Genomic DNA, 19,851 nt, shown 5'->3' on the forward strand with positions numbered 1-19,851 from the left:
ATGTTGTTTGTTGTTTACCCTCGAGAAATAATCTCTACAGACCTGGAACACAGATGAGAGATCCGTAGGGTGGCCTCAATCAATCTGAGGATCAATCTGTAATTGATCCTTCTAGCGTATTGCTACTAAGAGGCTAATGTGCGTTTTAATGACCCGTCCTAATCTATCTGGACGAATACATTACATTTGGTTACATCGTGAGGTACTTGACCTCTATATGATACATTTTTCAAACATTGCATTCATTCTTAAAAGATAAACTTTCTTTACATTGAAAGTTGACGACATGCATACCATTTCATAATATGTCCCAACTATAATTGACTTAATAATAATCTTGATGAACTCAACGACTTGAATGCAATGTCTTTTGAAATATGTCATGAATGACTCCAAGTAATATCTCTAAAATGAGCAAATGCACAGCGGAAGATTTCTTTCATACCAGAGAATAAACATGCTTTAAAGTGTCAACCAAAAGGTTGGTGAGTTCATTAGTTTATTGTAATCAATCATTTTCCATCATTTTAATAGACCACAAGAATTTCATTTCCATTTCTCATAAATATACGTCCCATGCATAGAGACAAACATCATTCATATGGTGAACACCTGGTAACCGACATTAACAAGATGCATATAGAATATCCCCATCATTCCGGGACTCCCTTCGGACATGATAAATTCGAAGTACTAAAGCATCCGGTACTTTGGATGGGGCTCGTTGGTCCCAATAGATCTATCTTTAGGATTCGCGTTAATTAGGGTGTCTGTTCCCTAATTCTTAGATTACCAGACTAAAAAGGGGCATATTCGGTTTAATAATCCAGCCATAGAATGTAGTTTCGATTACTTGTGTCTATTTCGTAAAACTATTATAAAAAACAGCGCATGTATTCTCAGTCCCAAAAATATATATTGCAAAAGCATTTAAAAAGGGAGCAAATGAAACTCACAATACTGTATTTTGTAGTAAAAATACATATGACGTCATTGAACAAGTGTAGGGTTGGTCTTGGATTCACGAACCTATATCATTCATATGTATATAAATACATATAATCGTCATCGAAAAAAAATTATATATTTTATCCTGAATTATATATCTTATATATTTAATTTGTATATATTTAATATAGTTAATGTTTATATAGTTTTATATATACATATGATTAATATTATATCAAAAATCAACAATTTATTATGTGTAAATACTTATATAAATAATCTTAATATATATATAATTAGATGTATTGAGGTAGTTGTAAATAATATACTCTTATATAGAAAATATTTATTTATTATAATAATATTGTTAATATGAAAGTAATAATGATAATATTAATAATAATAATAATAATAATAATAATAATAATAATAATAATAATAATAATAGTATTGATACTAACGATAATTCTAATAATAATATAGATTTTGATAAAAAAAAAATGATAATAATAATAATAATAATAATAATAATAATAATAATAATAATAATAATAATAGTTTTTATTAAAAAGATATTTCGATAATAATGATAATTCATTTAATTATGACTTTATTATAATTATATTCATAACTATATCTCTGTATTAACTTAATCATAATCGTGCATATAATTAATCTTTTCGATTGTAATTGCTTTAACTATAATCATTTTTATCTTAATATTTCGTAACATAAATTATAGCTATTTTTATCTTTATCATAAACATAATATTAATTAATTAATTAATAATAATAATAATAATAATAATAATAATAATAATAATAATAATAATAATAATAATAATAATAATAATAATAATAATAATAATAATAATAATATTTGGTGAGAAAACTACCTCACAAGAGTTCTAAAACAAATAGTTACCCACGCCCGGGCTCGAACCCGTGACCTCTTGTTCAGGAACGACACCCCTAACCATCTAAGCTGATTCGTTTTTCTGTTTTAATTAACAACCGCAATCTATATAACTCTTATTTCGTTTTTCTACTTCTTCTTCAACAATTCATGTCAACATATAACATTCACATCATCATCATGGAATTATTTATCATCACCATCGTTCTATATCATCATCTATATCACCAACTATCATCCTAATCTACTCAATCAACGAAAAATCATCATCATCATCAATCTTAAAACCGTAACACCAATCATCATCATCTCATCCTATCGTCATCATCATCATCATACATAAAATCACCATCATTCATTACGTTCATCATGGTCACCACCATCGTTGTTATAGGAACAAAAATAGGAATGTAGCAGTTTGGTGTTGGGTGATAGAAACAGATGCGTAAATAATGGCAGCCTGGTTTGAATATTGGGCCAAGGATAGTAGTGATAGTGGCCCAAGTTGCATTACAACCCAAGTTAACAAAAATGAGTCTTCAACTGATTCGGTACCAATTTTAAAGAGGGATATGAGCTTGTATTTCCTGTCTGGCTCCACAGCGATATTATGAGCCCCTAAACTCGCTAACCCTATATATATTCTATGAAATTGCTTTCGGTTAGATGATTAAGTGTAGGTGGGGTTCGATCCTAATCATAATAGCCACGTAAATCATCTTTGTTCCTAAATCTTAAAAGTCAAATGTGTTGGCCCCTCACAAGCATTGAAACAAAGTAAAACGCATTATACTCATGAATTAATATCATTATGTCTCCCACTTCCTTTTCCTAAATCCAACTTGCTTTTCCTAAATCCAACTTGTAATTGTTAGAAAATTTCGGTGCCCCACTATCAAATAAGTCCATATAACACAAACTTTTAACAATAAAGAAATCAAGTGGGGACTTGGAGTTTGTCTGTTACGAATTTAAAAGTGTGTAGCAAGGTTTTATGGTTGGTGCTCGCTGGACCCAAATAGAAAAATAAAAGTAGAAGTTGGCGAGATGCATGAAAGCATGTCGATACATAGATATATGTATGTATATGTAATATATATATATATATATATATATATATATATATATATATATATATATAGGTGGTTCAAGTGGTGGTTCATTTTTTTAGTATAAAAAGGTTTGCAACGATGAGGTTTGAAAAAAAAATACTAAACGTAGCAGCTTTTGCTGCTGCTCGAACAGCCGAAACAACCAAAAAATAAACATGTTGCAGGTAGGTTTGTGGGTGTTTTGTGGTGGTGTTTGGGTGATTTCACGATGAAGGAAAGAAGAAGCAACAAAGTGGTGGGTTTCGTGGATGTAGAAATAAAAAGGTTGGGTTCGAATATTAGAAACAGAAAACAAAGTGGTGATTAATAGTTTATGATGGTGGTGAGGGTTTACATCATGAAAGTGTGAAACAACTAAAAAAATGACGATGGTGTTGTGGGATTTACCTCGGGCAGAAGAAAGAAGAGAAGACGAAAAACGCATATGTAGGTGGTTTACATGGTTGATATGGTTTGCCGATGTTGTGTGTGTTGGAGATTGAAGATGATCGTTCAATCACAAAACCGGGAACAAGTGGTTTGTTGTGACAAATGATGTAGCAGAGAAAAATATATATGGGTGTTGTTCTTGCAAGTAGTATAAATATATATATTTTAAATTCACACAAGAACATGTATCAACAGTTTTAAAATCGTGATTGTTGCCACTAGTGGGATTAAAGTTAAGGGGTACATAATAATAATAAAATAATCAATATGATAATAATACTAGCAAATGGAAGAAACGTGCCAACAATTTAAGCAACAGTTTAGCAGTCTTAGTTTTGTCTCTTGTACCGACAGTTTACACGGACTGCTAAATCGTACTCCGTTGTTAAATTAGCGGCGGATAAAAAGGTCTCAGAACAATCCCAAACTTTTAAATTAAATATATTTATTTATTTTGGTCATTATGGTATAAAGTTTAGTCATTAACTATTAAATAAAAATTACATTAATTATTTACTCTCAACCCCAAGTAAAATATAAAAAATTTTAAAATTCAACAATTAGTTCCTAATTACATTTTTAATAAGCCTATAATTTATAAAACTCATTTTCGGCTAACCATTTATTTTAAAATAATATAAGTTTGAATTTAACTTGTGTAATATCCATCGAATGATGAACGAGTGCTACTATCGTTTACTAAATGCATTCAAAACCAAATATATATATTCGAAATACTTTATGTATGTAGATTTATTTTAACAATAAATTTTATTATTAATTACTTCATTTTTTCATACTTATTTCTAACAATTCAGTTGTATATTATTTTACATATTTATTTATAATAATAATTTCATACAACGATTAATAACATTTATTATGTACATATATTTATTTATATTTATATACATATCTACTCACAAATAGTTGTTCGTGAATCGTCGGGATGGTCGAAGGTCAATTGAATATATGAAATAGTTCAAAAAAAATTTTGAGACTCAACTTTACAGACTTTGCTTATCCAGTCGAAATCATAATGAGATTAAGTTTGAATTTGGTCAGAAATTTTTGGGTCGTCACAGTACCTACCCGTTAAAGAAATTTAGTCCCGAAATTTGAGTGGACTCGTCATAGCTAACAATAAGAATGTTTTCATGATGATTATGAGTTGATAACTAGATTTTTATTACCATTGAGTAACAAGGATAAAATAATTTGATTATTCGAAGGGTATAAGCGAAGCTATCATAAAAGAGTGAAATGCGAAAGGTAAAGTTTCGTCATATCTTTTGACGTAGATAGGGTTGATTTCCAGAGTTAAAGGGATTTCGAGAAAATTTTCGTAATAATATTTGAGTCTCCGATAATTAAGGAAATAGGATCTTCTTTGGTTAAATACGATAATCTGTTTTGATTGCTCTGTCGGATATTTCACTATAAATTCACCCTTCTCATTTCCTTTATATTTTGGAGTTCCATTCTTTTGTTTTCCTCTTCCCGACTTTAAGTCAAACGAATAATGGTCCAGAATTCGTAGGTATGAAGTTTCGAATAAACATGACTAATGTTCTAAGAGAGAAATTATAATAGCACGATCTTGATTGATTAAATTACCAGAATTCAAGAGAGGAGATAAGACTATCAAGATGATATGTTCTTGATATGTTTAGAGATCAGATAAAATGTAAGAGTCGTGTAACATGGCACATGATGACGGTATGGTCTGTGAATCATCATGTTTCATTAGAAACTCAGCATGACTTACTGTAATATAATCATGTTGATCAAGTGTCATTATATCATACTAACTCATGCTTCAGTTCCCAAAACTACTTCAAAAACATTCATATTTTAAATTCGAATATTTCAGAATTTAGAACCTAAAACAGTTTCTTTTATGATATAACACAGATAGAGCGGAGAGATACTTAATATCGAACGAGAATATTTATGAAGATATCTTCAGAAATATTGAGGATATTAATAATGAAAGATACGATAATAACTTAGAATTTTTGAATCAAATTGTGATGAAGAAATTCATTCACGATGATTTAGAGCGATTAAGGAGCAAGGTATTCGTTAAAGATTTCATCAGAAACAGAATCATCAGGATTCTTTTATGTACAAGTTTAGTCCTTGTTCAGAGTCTCTTTCATGATTTTCTCAATTCATTTTTCAGTATCAAAATCTTTGAGCTTTTCCAACACTCCATTCGTTATCATTAAACTTTTGACTGTTAAGGCAGTCTTCAGTTTTCACTGCTTCATCAGCTTTTTCAAAACTCAGGAAACTGATTCATAAGCTAAAGCGCTTTTTAGAAATTCAAAATTTAAATTCGTAAATCCAGGAGATAGAAGTTATATATATATATATATATATATATATATATATATATATATATATATATATATATATATATATATATATATATATATATATATATATATATATAATTGTTGTCGTAGAATTGCTGAGAATTTCGATATTATGGATTGATGCCTTCCGGTACTTGGTATGGTAATTATCGTTACGAGATACCGATGAGTTCATGATAAGACTTTAATAGATAAATATATTGATTTGTCGTAGAGATTTAAGCCAAGGAGCAACGAGGTTGCTGGTACGTCTGCTGGTAATTTAGTGGAATATAAAAGATTCCCCCTGTAACAATAAAAGAGCACGTATATATATCAATGTTATAATAAGTTTGTTTCGAACGAAAAGCCGAAGTTGACTTGCTGAAGCTGTGACAAAACTTGCAACTTTGAAAGGAATTACCAAGTTATTTTGGGTAATAATAATACTAAAGGAATTAGCACAGATACGTGTTAAACGTTTACTCAGGTTCCGAGAGTTTTCAAGTGCATAACTATATGCATCAATTTTTTTTCCGTAGATGAAGTGCGGTTGGTTGATCCTCTCGATTGAGGTGTTTTCAAGAATCATGAAAGGTTTGAACACAGATTGTAATCGTCATGATACAAATGAGGTTTAAGATGAAATCAAGTGGCAAACTTGAAGAAATGTTTAGTTTCATATGTTATAATCAATATTTTAATTCATTTTAATTGTCCAATGTTTTTAGTCCACAGTCGATAGTCCACAGTTAACAGTCCAATAATTCATATATAGTTTAATATATAATATTTGAATTAATTAATACGTATCGTGACCCGTGTACATGTCTCAGACTCGATCACAAATCAAAGTATATATATTATTTAAGAATTAACCTCAACCCTGTATAGCTAACTCTATCATTACTACATATAGAGTGTCTATGATTATTCCAAATAATATATATAGATGCGTCGATATGATATGTCAAAACCTTGTATACGTGTCCCGATATTTAAAGTGCGTAAAATAAATAACAGAAATTAAATGACGATAAATAAAATTGCGAGAATATAAATTTCGATAAATAAATTGCGATAAATAAAATGTAATCAGTTAGCTAGGAACAGTTAGCTAGGAACAGTTAGCGTGGATTCTTAACAAAAAATTTCTAATATTTAATTTGTTTGTTTCTAACAAATTTTATTTTGTCCAATGTTTTCTTCATTATGCCACTTGTTGAATTCTGATAGGTCAAAATCTAAATATGAAATCGAATGGAAATGGTTATTATGTGGTGAACGAATACGTATATCTGTGGGTGTAAGTAGGATAGTAAATGACCGTTGAATCGGATTGGAAGAATGTACAGTGTATCTTATTAATGTGAAATCTAAATATTCCCCGGGTATTACCTACCCGTTAAAATATTTTCACCATTAACAGTTTGTACAAAAGAATTTTTAATTACAATCTTTATGAAAACATATATACATATGTATTTTCTTCAGATGTAATCATGGATTTAATGAGTCAATATGATATTAAACTCATTTGATTTACCGATAGAACGAGAATATATAATCTCTAAAACTTTAAAGATTACATAATCGCCATGTCGAACGAAGGTAATTGATGTAGAATGATTCGTAGAACGATGATTATACTCGAGGTACAAAATAAGATGTTGAGGCATGGATTGTTGAATGTGACGACCCGAAAATTTCTGACCAAATTTAAACATAACCTTTATATGTTTCCGACACGATAAGCAGAATTTGTAATGTTGAATCTCAAAAAGTTTGGAACTACATTCATGTAATCAATTACCCTTTGACCGTGTTCGACGATTCACGAACAATTATGAGTATATAGATATGTATATATAATATATAATATTAACTGAAAACATTAACAAAGTATTAGATATATGATACTTTACATGAACGTATTTGTTTCGATATATTTATCGACAGAATTAAGAGATAATATCAAATGATTGAATTATCAAATACATTAAGATATGATTACGGGCCTATGTTATGAGGTCCACTGTGATTTAAGAAATCTATTCTTTTTGACAACATTCGGAAAATGGTAAAGTGATTTATAAATAAGAACAAATGTGTCAATTAACGGGAACTAGACAATGGTTAGTGGAAATTCCTGTTTAATTTCCAAGGCATGTTTTATAATATTTTCCTCGTGACCTTGATAAGATAACTATGTTAACTTTCATTTTATTTAATATGAAAATAAGAACGTGGAGTGTAAATAACTTAGATGTTGGATATCGACAAGTTAAGTAACTCGACATTTTTCATTAAGATGATTTCATACGTTTATTTAACCTTTTGACTTTATCCCATGCTTCACCAACAGACTGTAATTTAAAAACTTGAAACCTATTATGAATATATATAATTCTACTTTTCTAAAATGTTTTGTGGTATAACGATTTCCATTATTTTAACCTTTTAATAAAATGATTCTTAAATATATTTAGTTTTGGAAAACAAAATTATCATATTTATTTGATTTAGTTTCAAAAGTACAAAAAACGTTTTCAGTTTAAAAAGAACTTTATTATTAAAACGTATATATCTTTTGTAAATATCTAGAACCACTTTTGACAACTCATTACTTAATCAGTATGATAAAGATAACGATATTTATATTTTATTTTATTAAATATATATAACGATTTAAATTAATATTATATATATTTATACGTGTATTATACGTATATAGTTTTATACTTTTACTATACTTTAACTTTACCTTTACTTTACTTTTATTTTACTTTAACTTTAATAATTTATACTTTAATAATTCACTTTAATAATTCATACTTTAATAATTCACTTTAATAATTCACTTTAATAATTCACTTTAATAATTCATACTTTAATAATTCACTTTAATAATTCATACTTTAATAATTCACTTTAATAATTCACTTTAATAATTCATACTTTAATAATTCACTTTAATAATTCATACTTTAATAATTCACTTTAATAATTCAAAAATCTATTATAAATAGAATTCAATAGGTTTCATTATTTCATAGAAACTTAAAAATATATTTCTCTAAACTCTCTCAATCAAATTACATATATATATTTTTTTTTGTATTATTTCAAGATATTATTAGTATACATAAAATACTACGACGGAGTTATACTCGGACGATTTCAAAATAAGTTTTCAAACGGGATAGAGCTAACGAAATTATGGGTTATAGCTATGGAGGTTATGGGTATTGATCGAGGGTATTGCTCATGAGGTCAACCTAACGTTTATCATTTTCAGTGTCGTCATATACATAATTGCTACGAAATACAGTATTGTGAGATTCATTTGCTCCCTTTTTAATTGTTTTTGCAATATATATTTTTGGGCTGAGAATACATGCGCTGTTTTATAAATGTTTTACGAAGAAGGCACAAGTACTAAAACTAATTCTATGTGGGTTTAAACCAGAAATATACCCTTAGCTTGGTAACATTAAACTACTTGTCTATGTACGGTAGGCGCGAATCCTAAAGATAGATCTATTGGGCCTGACAAACCCCATCCTGACTATGGGATGTTTGAGTACTTCGAGGTTATTTTAAACACACCTGATCTGGTGTACTTAAGAGGGTAAAACATGAATGTTAAGGCTTGTTACCGGGTGCCTACAACTTATAGAATACTTTTAAACACTTGCGAGTGTACGGATATTTATGGAAACTGAAATCTTGTGGTCTATTACTATTACGAAAATGATTGATTATGATAAACTAATGAACTCACCAACCTTTTGGTTGACACTTTAAAGCATGTTTATTCTCAGGTATTAAAGAAATATTCCGCTGTGCATTAGCTCATTTTAAGGATATTACCTGGAGTCATTCATGACATACTTTGAAAGACATTGCATTCGAGTCGTTGTGTTCATCAAGATTAATATTAAGTCAATTATAGTTGGATGTAATATGAAATGGTATGCATGCCGTCAATTTTTGATGTAAAGAAAGTTTGTCTTTTAAAAACGAATGCAATGTTTGTAAAACGTATCATATAGAGGTCAAATACCTCGCGATGTAATCAACTATTGTGAATCGTTTATAATGTATATGAACGGGTCCTTTCATTGAAACTTGGGTTGTTGGTGGTACTGGTGGTGCTTGCAAATTGTGTACCGTGCTCTCTAAAGTTAATACTCGAGCTCGAAGTTCTCTAACTTCTTCTACTAACCCTGGTTGGTTATCAGTGTGAGGTAGAGGTCGGATATCTCCTCTATTTTTGTTAATGGTAGCCTCAAGATGAAAAATTCTTGCAAACAGGGTATAAACGGTGTTGCGAACGGGTTCGCCGGTGAGTGGTTCAAGTACTCCAAGGTTAGGTGGTAGATTCGGTTCATGATATGGAGTACCTTCTTCCCTTCTCCATAGGGTGAGTATGTCGCGAACCCACCCCTATTTTCTCCAGTAATCACGGTAGTTGATTGGTTGGTGTGCTCCTGTCACGCTGTCTTCGGAGACAGAGGAACTTGGTCGATTCGTAGAGGACATCTTACGCGATCTCAGGAAAGATTTTTGGTATGAAGAGTTTAGTGACAGCAATTGATAGTTGGATGGTGTTCTCAATGCATAATATGCATAGATATCTATAGTACCAGTTTCCCTTAAATTACGAAGAAATTTACAGAAGATATCAGGCAAAGTCTACCGTAATAGATACGCTAAGATATGAATTTGTCTATATACTATCTATGCAATAAAGGTAGTAGGATGTGTCTAGACTTAGGAATGATAAGCAGGTAATTTCCTAAGGATGATAAGTAGATGATTTTCGACACGAAATGATAAGCAAAGCTTTTGACATGCAGACACGGTCGAAGTCCAGACCCACTAATGCATCTAAACAACTATCAGTTAGACACACTAATGCAAGACCTGGTTCACTAAGACCACCTCTCTGATACCACCTTTAATGACCCGTCCTAATCCATCTGGACGAATACATTACATTTGGTTACATCGCGAGGTACTTGACCTCTATATGATACATTTTACAAACATTGCATTCGTTCTTAAAAGACAAGCTTTCTTTACATTGAAAGTTAACGACATGCATACTATTTCATAATATGTCCCAACTATAATTGACTTAATAATAATCTTGATGAACTCAGCGACTTGAATGCAACGTCTTTTGAAATATGTCATGAATGACTCCAAGAAATATCTCTAAAATGAGCAAATACACAGCGAAAGATTTCTTTCATACCTGAGAATAAACATGCTTTAAAGTGTCAACCAAAAGGTTGATGAGTTTATTAGTTTATTGTAATCAATCATTTCCATCATTTTAATAGACCACAAGAATTTCATTTCCATTTCTCATAAATATACGTCCCATGCATAGAGACAAAAATCATTCATATGGTGAACACCTGGTAACCGACATTAACAAGATACATATAGAATATCCCCATCATTCCGGGACTCCGTTTGGACATGATAAATTCGAAGTACTAAAGCATCTGGTACTTTGGATGGGGCTTGTTGGGCCCAATTGATCTATCTTTAGGATTCGCATCAATTAGGGTGTCTGTTCCCTAATTCTTAGATTACCAGACTAAAAAGGGGTATATTCGATTTAATAATCCAGCCATAGAATGTAGTTTCGATTACTTGTGTCAATTTCGTAAAACAGTTATAAAAAACAGCGCATGTATTCTCAGTCCCAAAAATATATATTGCAAAAGCATTTAAAAAGAGAGCAAATGAAACTCACAATACTGTATTTTGTAGTAAAAATATATATAACGTCATTGAACAAGTGTAGGGTTGGTCTTGGATTCTCGAACCTATATCATTCATATGTATATTAATACATATAATCATCATCGGAAAAAAATTTATATATTATATTGTAGTGACCCGAACTTTTCCATGTTTATACATATATATATTAAATGAAATTTTTATTTACATGATTAAGTGTTTCCAACATGTTAATCAATCAAACTTGTTAAGACTTGATTAATTGAAATAGGTTTCATATAGACAATTGACCACCCAAGTTGACCGGTGATTCACGAACGTTAAAACTTGTAAAAACTATACGATGACATATATATGATTATATATATAGTTAACATGATTATATTATAAGTATGTATCTCATTAGGTATTTTAACAATGAGTTATATACATAAAAATGAGACTATTAATTTAAGAAACTCGAAAACAATATATATAACGATTATCGTTATAACAACGTCTTACTAGGTACATATGAATCATATTAAGATATTGATACACTTGGTTAATTATGTTAAATTATAAGTAAATATATTATTAAGTGTATTAACAATGAAATACATATGTAAAAATAAGACTACTAACTTAATAATTTCGAAACGAGACATATATGTAACGATTATCGTTGTAACGATATTTAACTGTATATATATCATACTAAGATATATTATATATCATAATATCATGATAATATAACAATTTAACATCTCATTTGTTATAATAAACAATGGGTTAACAACAATCAACAAGATCGTTAACCTAAAGGTTTCAAAACAACATTTACATGTAACGACTAACGATGACTTAACGACTCAGTTAAAATGTATATACATGTAGTGTTTTAATATGTATTCATACACTTTTGAAAGACTTCAAGACACTTATCAAAATACTTCTACTTAACAAAAATGCTTACAATTAAATCCTCGTTCAGTTTCATCAACAATTCTACTCGTATTCACCCGTATTCGTACTCGTACAATACACAGCTTTTAGATGTATGTACTATTGGTATATACACTCCAATGATCAGCTCTTAGCAGCAAATGTGAGTCACCTAACACATGTGGGAACCATCATTTGGCAACTAGCATGAAATATCTCATAAAATTACAAAAATATGAGTAATCATTCATGACTTATTTACATGAAAACAAAATTACATATCCTTTATATCTAATCCATACACCAACGACCAAAAACACCTACAAACTCTTTCATTCTTCAATTTTCTTCATCTAATTGATCTCTCTCAAGTTCTATCTTCAAGTTCTAAGTGTTCTTCATAAATTCCAAAAGTTCTAGTTTTATAAAATCAAGAATACTTCCAAGATTGCAAGTTTGCTTCCAAGTTTTCTAAATCCATTCCAAGTAATCATCCAAGATCAAGAAACCTTTGTTACTTACAGTAGGTTATCTTTCTAATATAAGGTAATAATCATATTCAAACTTTAATTCAATTTCTATAACTATAACAATCTTATTTCGAGTGGAAATCTTACTTGAAATTGTTTTCGTGTCATGATTCTGCTTCAAGAACTTTCAAGCCATCCAAGGATCCATTGAAGCTAGATCTATTTTTCTCATTTCCAGTAGGTTTATCCAAGGAACTTGAGGTAGTAATGATGTTCATAACATCATTCGATTCATACATATAAAGCTATCTTATTCGAAGGTTTAAACTTGTAATCACTAGAACATAGTTTAGTTAATTCTAAACTTGTTCGCAAATAAAAGTTAATCCTTCTAACTTGACTTTTAAAATCAACTAAACACATGTTCTATATCTATATGATATGCTAACTTAATGATTTAAAACCTGGAAACATGAAAAACACCGTAAAACCGGATTTACGCCGTCGTAGTAACACCGCGGGCTGTTTTGGGTTAGTTAATTAAAAACTATGATAAAATTTGATTTAAAATTTGTTATTCTGGGAAAATGATTTTTATTATGAACATGAAATTATATACAAAAATTATGGTTAAACTCAAAGTGGAAGTATGTTTTCTAAAATGGTCATCTAGACGTCGTTCTTTCGACTGAAATGACTACCTTTACAAAAACGACTTGTAACTTATTTTTCTGACTATAAACCTATACTTTTTCTATTTAGATTCATAAAATAGAGTTCAATATGAAACCATAGCAATTTGATTCACTCAAAAAGGATTTAAAATGAAGAAGTTATGGGTAAAACAAGATTGGATAATTTTTCTCATTTTAGCTACGTGAAAATTGGTAACAAATCTATTCCAACCATAACTTAATCAACTTGTATTGTATATTATGTAATCTTGAGATACCATAGACACGTATACAATGTTTCGACCTATCATGTCGACACATCTATATATATTTCGGAACAACCATAGACACTCTATATGTGAATGTTGGAGTTAGCTATACAGGGTTGAGGTTGATTCTAAAATATATATAGTTTGAGTTGTGATCAATACTGAGATATGTATACACTGGGTCGTGGATTGATTCAAGATAATATTTATCGATTTATTTCTGTACATCTAACTGTGGACAACTAGTTGTAGGTTACTAACGAGGACAGCTGACTTAATAAACTTAAAATATCAAAATATATTAAAAGTGTTGTAAATATATTTTGAACATACTTTGATATATATGTATATATTGTTATAGGTTCGTGAATCAACCAGTGGCCAAGTCTTACTTCCCGACGAAGTAAAAATCTGTGAAAGTGAGTTATAGTCCCACTTTTAAAAGCTAATATTTTTGGGATGAGAATACATGCAGGTTTTATAAATGATTTACAAAATAGACACAAGTACGTGAAACTACATTCTATGGTTGAATTATTAAAATCGAATATGCCCCTTTTTATTAAGTCTGATAATCTAAGAATTAGGGAACAGACACCCTAATTGATGTGAATCCTAAAGATAGATCTATTGGGCCTAACAAACCCCATCCAAAGTACCAGATGCTTTAGTACTTCGAAATTTATATCATATCCGAAGGGTGTCCCAGAATGATGGGGATATTCTTATATATGCATCTTGTTAATGTCAGTTACCAGGTGTTCACCATATGAATGATTTTTATCTCTATGTATGGGATGTGTATTGAAATATGAAATCTTGTGGTCGATTGTTACGATTTGATATATATAGGTTAAACCTATAACTCACCAACATTTTTGTTGACGTTTAAAGCATGTTTATTCTCAGGTGAATACTAAGAGCTTCCGCTGTTGCATACTAAAATAAGGACAAGATTTGGAGTCCATGTTTGTATGATATTGTGTAAAAACTGCATTCAAGAAACTGATTTCGATGTAACATATTTGTATTGTAAACCATTATGTAATGGTCGTGTGTAAAGAGGATATTTTAGATTATCATTATTTGATAATCTACGTAAAGCTTTTTAAACCTTTATTTATGAAATAAAGGTTATGGTTTGTTTTAAAAATGAAGGCAGTCTTTGAAAAACGTCTCATATAGAGGTCAAAACCACGCAACGAAATCAATTAATATGAAACGTTTTTAATCAATAAGAACGGGACATTTCATATATCCTGAATTATATATCTTATATATTTAATTTGTATATATTTAATATAGTTAACGTTTATATAGTTTTATATATACATATGATTAATATTATATCAAAAATCAACAATTTATTATGTGTAAATATTTATATAAATAATCTTAATATATATAATTAGATGTATTGAGGTAGTTGTAAATAACATACTCTTATATAGAAGATATTTATTTATTATTATAATATTATTAATATGAAAGTAATAATGATAATAATAATAATAATAATAATAATAATAATAATAATAATAATAATAATAATAATAATAATAATAATAATAATAATAGTATTGATACTAATGATAATTCTAATAATAATATAGATTTTAATAAAAAATTATAATAATAATAATAATAATAATAATAATAATAATAATAATAATAATAATAATAATAATAATAATAATAATAAAGATACTAAAGATATATGTATGTATAAGTAATATATATATATATATATATATATATATATATATATATATATATATATATATATATATATATATATATATATATATATATATATATATATATATATAGGTGGTTCAAGTGGTGGTTCATTTTTTTTAGTATAAAAAGGTTTGCAACGATGAGGTTTGAAAAAAAAAACACCAAAAGTAGCAGCTTTTGCTGCTGCTCAAACAGCCAAAACAACAAAAAAATAAACACGCTGCAGGTATGTTTGTGGGTGTTTTGTGGTGGTGTTTGGGTCATTTCACGATGAAGTAAAGAAGAAGCAACAAAGTGGTGGGTTTCCTGGATGTAGAAATAAAAAGGTTGGGTTCGAATATTAGAAACAGAAAACAAAGTGGTGATTAATAGTTTATGATGGTGGTGAGGGTTTACATCATGAAAGTGTGAAACAACTAAAAAAATGACGATGGTGTTGTGGGATTTACCTCGGGCAGAAGAAAGAAGAGAAGACGGAAAACGCATATGTAGGTGGTTTACATGGTTGATATGGTTGGCCGATAGCGTGTGTTTGTTGGAGATAGAAGATGATCGTTCAATCACAAAACCGGGAACAAGTGGTTTGTTGTGACAAATGATGTAGCAGAGAAAAATATATATGGGTGTTGTTCTTGTAAGTAGTATAAATATATATATTTTAAATTCACACAAGAACATGTATCAACAGTTTTAAAACCATGATTGTTGCCACTAGTGGGATTAAAGTTAAGGGTTACATAATAATAATAATAAAATAATCAATATGATAATAATACTAGCAAATGGAAAAAACGTGCCAACAATTTAAGCAACAGTTTAGCAGTCTTAGTTTTGTCACTTGTACCGACAGTTTACACGGACTGCTAAATCGTACTCCGTTGTTAAATTAGTGGCGGATAAAAAGGTCTCAGAACAATCTCAAACTTTTAAATTAAATATATTTATTTATTTTGGTCATTATGGTATAAAGTTCAGTCATTAACTATTAATTAAAAATTACATTAATTATTCACTCCCAACCCCAAGTAAAATATAAAAAGTTTTAAAATTCGACAATTAGTTCCTAAATACATTTTTAATAAGCCTTTAATTTATAAAACTCATTTTCAGCTAACCGTTTATTTTAAAATAATATAAGTTTGAATTTAACTTGTGTAATATCCATCGAATGATGAACGAGTGCTGCTATCATTTACTAAATGCATTCAAAACCAAATATATATGTTCGATATACTTTATGTATATAGATTTATTTTAACAATAAATTTTATTATTAATTACTTCATTTTTTCATACTTATTTCTAGCAATTCAGTTGTATATTATTTTACATATTTATTTATAATAATAATTTCATACAGCGATTAATAACATTTATTATGTACATATATTTATTTATATTTATATACATATCTACTCACAAATAGTTGTTCGTGAATCGTCGGGATGGTCGAAGGTCAATTGAATATATGAAACAGTTTAAAAAAAATTTTGAGACTCAACTTTACAGACTTTGCTTATCGTGTCGAAATCATAATGAGATTAAGTTTGAATTTGGTCGAAAATTTTCGGGTCGTCACATGCGTTTAGAGTGAGAAAGAACTGTGTGAGAGAGAAAGTGTACTCCTCTCTGACTGAAGTTCAGATGTGAAATGTGGTGACCCAGGGGGTCTATTTATAGGCGCAGAATGCCCGAAATTCTCGGGATACACGTGTCAATTAATGCGTGGTTCTGTTACACGAAATATCCGGAAGTTCGGTGGCGTGTGCTGACGTGGCTGCGTGTCATTCACACGCTGTGTTAAAGGGCTTAATTATAGAAGCTTCCTGCAGGGCTTACGCTTGACGCTGGGCGGCCTGCTGTACGCTGGGCGGCAAACACTGAAAACCGCCAAATTGTATTATCTTTTATGCTTTTTGATCCATCTTTCTGTATAGAAATGGTATTTTTATACGTGTATCCTATTAATTATTAATTATTAATTATATAATATAAAACTCCATATATGATTGTATAGCTTTTCTAAAAGACACGTAATATCTCTTTTGTTTTGTACAGCCACCACTAAATGGGATTTGAGGTTTTATATTGCAATTTTTTGTTTTCTTTCTTATCACTCTCCAAACTAAAAGAAATATATGTTTTTTATATTACCTCGATAAGGAGTATGGTTAAAACGACTTATTAAGTCGCTGAGAAACTAAGAGGGCTCCCAACGGTCCGCCCAGGAGACCCGCTCAGGACCGCCCACCCTGGGCGCCGATGGCACCAACCTCGCCCAGGTCCCGCCCAGGTCACGCCCAGCTTGATTCGCCCAGGTCTTTTACTATGTTAAGCATATTTGTGGACGTAAACAGATGAGAGAAAAAAAATCGAATTTAACACCCAACGGCTACTTCAACGGCTATTTCAATTTTTTTATTTTTTCTTTTTCTTTTTTACACTATATATACACACCAAACAATATTTTTACATACACAAATACACTCTCCTTTCATATTTTCTACCCATTTCATCATTTTTATACTCAAATAAACAATATGAGTTCCGATTCCGATCCCGACGTAAATATGGTATTGTCGATCAGAAATACGACTACGAATCGAGCACTCGAAGTCATTGACACGTTAGATGAATTAAGTGATAACGAAGAAGTAGAACAAATACCACGGGCACCTAGAATATATTTACATAGAGATCGTCAGGGTCGTGCATTGGATTTATGGAATGATTATTTCTCCGACAATCCCACATTTCCGGACGATTATTTTCGTAATCGTTATCGAATGAGCAAACCTCTATTTCTTTGTATATGTCAAGGTATATTGAACTTTTCTCAAACTCCGGTTCCTAAATATTTTACTTATTTTATTCAAAAACGTGATGCTACCGAATTACTTGGTTTTAATATTGTTCAAAAAGTAACATCCGCCATACGTCAACTAGCTTATGCCGCTTCGGCCGATGTTTTTGATGAGTATTTGCATATGGGTGAACAAACCTCATATGATTGTTTAAACAATTTTTTCAAATGTATTTTCCACTTGTACGGTCCCGAATATTTGAGACGACCAACTGCACAAGATGTGCAACGTTTGACCACTAAACATGCTCAAATACATGGTTTTACGAGGATGTTAGGAAGTATTGATTGTATGCATTGGAGATGGAGAAATTGTCCGGCACGTTGGAAGGGTCATTATACACGAGGTGACCATGGTTACCCGTCAATTATGCTTGAAGCGGTAGCATCGTACGATGGATGGTTTTGGCACGCGTTTTTTGGAACTGCCGGATCAAACAATGATATCAACGTGCTAAATCAATCCGACTTGTTTAGTGAGTTATTAGCCGGTGAAGCACCACCATGTACGTATACGGTTAACGGATGTACGTTTACTAAGGGTTATTATTTGGCGGATGGAATTTACCCGGAATGGTCTACAATAGTTAAGTCGTTCAAAAATCCGATAGACCCGAAACAAAATAAATTCAAAAGGTATCAAGAATCGGCAAGAAAAGATATTGAACGAGCATTTGGAATAATACAAGGCCGATGGCAAATTGTTCAACGTCCGGCACGACCGTATTATATCCGCAAAATTAGAAGGATTTTGTTATCATGTGTGATATTAAATAATATGATAACCGAGGACAACGGCCGTGCATTTTGTGGACTCGAGGAGAATTATCGTCCGGTTCGACGACCACCGAGATCATTCCAAGAAAGGGTTGAAGTGCATATGCGAGTGGACGCAGAAATAAGAGATGCGGGCATTCATCAACTACTAAAACATATGCTTGTAGAACACATACATAATCTTCCACCAAATTATCGCATACGACATGATCCCACAAGAAATCCAAACAACCAAGATGACTCCGGACTTTCACACATTCCCGATGACGAGGATGAAGAAGATCACGAAGAAGATCAAGAAGACGACGATGAAGAATAGGTCTTTTAATTGATGTTTTAATGTAATTTTATTTTTAATTTGTATTTTTATTTTAATGTTGTTTTAATGTAATTTTATTTTTAATTTGTATTTTTATTTTAATGTACTTCTAATTTTAATTATTGTAATATTTTTTTTAATAAAAGTTTAGTTTTATTTAAATAATTGTAATTTTTTGATAATATAAAATAATTCAAAAATAAAATAAAAAAATGGAAGGAGGAATGTCTTTGTTGGGAGTGTTTAGTCCTGGGTTTAGTCCTGGGAAGGAAGTGGGATGGAGGTGC

The 19,851-nt window shown here is 30.3% G+C and overlaps 1 protein-coding gene across 1 annotated transcript; it reads left to right on the plus strand.

The window, feature by feature from the left end:
• The first annotated feature begins 18,175 nt into the window (after positions 1–18,175).
• Positions 18,176–19,564, plus strand: LOC139898454 (uncharacterized). Its single transcript, XM_071881186.1, has one exon. The coding sequence runs from the start codon at positions 18,176–18,178 to the stop codon at positions 19,562–19,564; it is 1,389 nt and encodes a 462-aa protein (XP_071737287.1).
• Positions 19,565–19,851: the final 287 nt, after the last annotated feature.

This window comes from Rutidosis leptorrhynchoides, chromosome 1 (genome assembly GCF_046630445.1).
Source record: "Rutidosis leptorrhynchoides isolate AG116_Rl617_1_P2 chromosome 1, CSIRO_AGI_Rlap_v1, whole genome shotgun sequence".
NCBI lineage: Eukaryota > Viridiplantae > Streptophyta > Magnoliopsida > Asterales > Asteraceae > Rutidosis > Rutidosis leptorrhynchoides.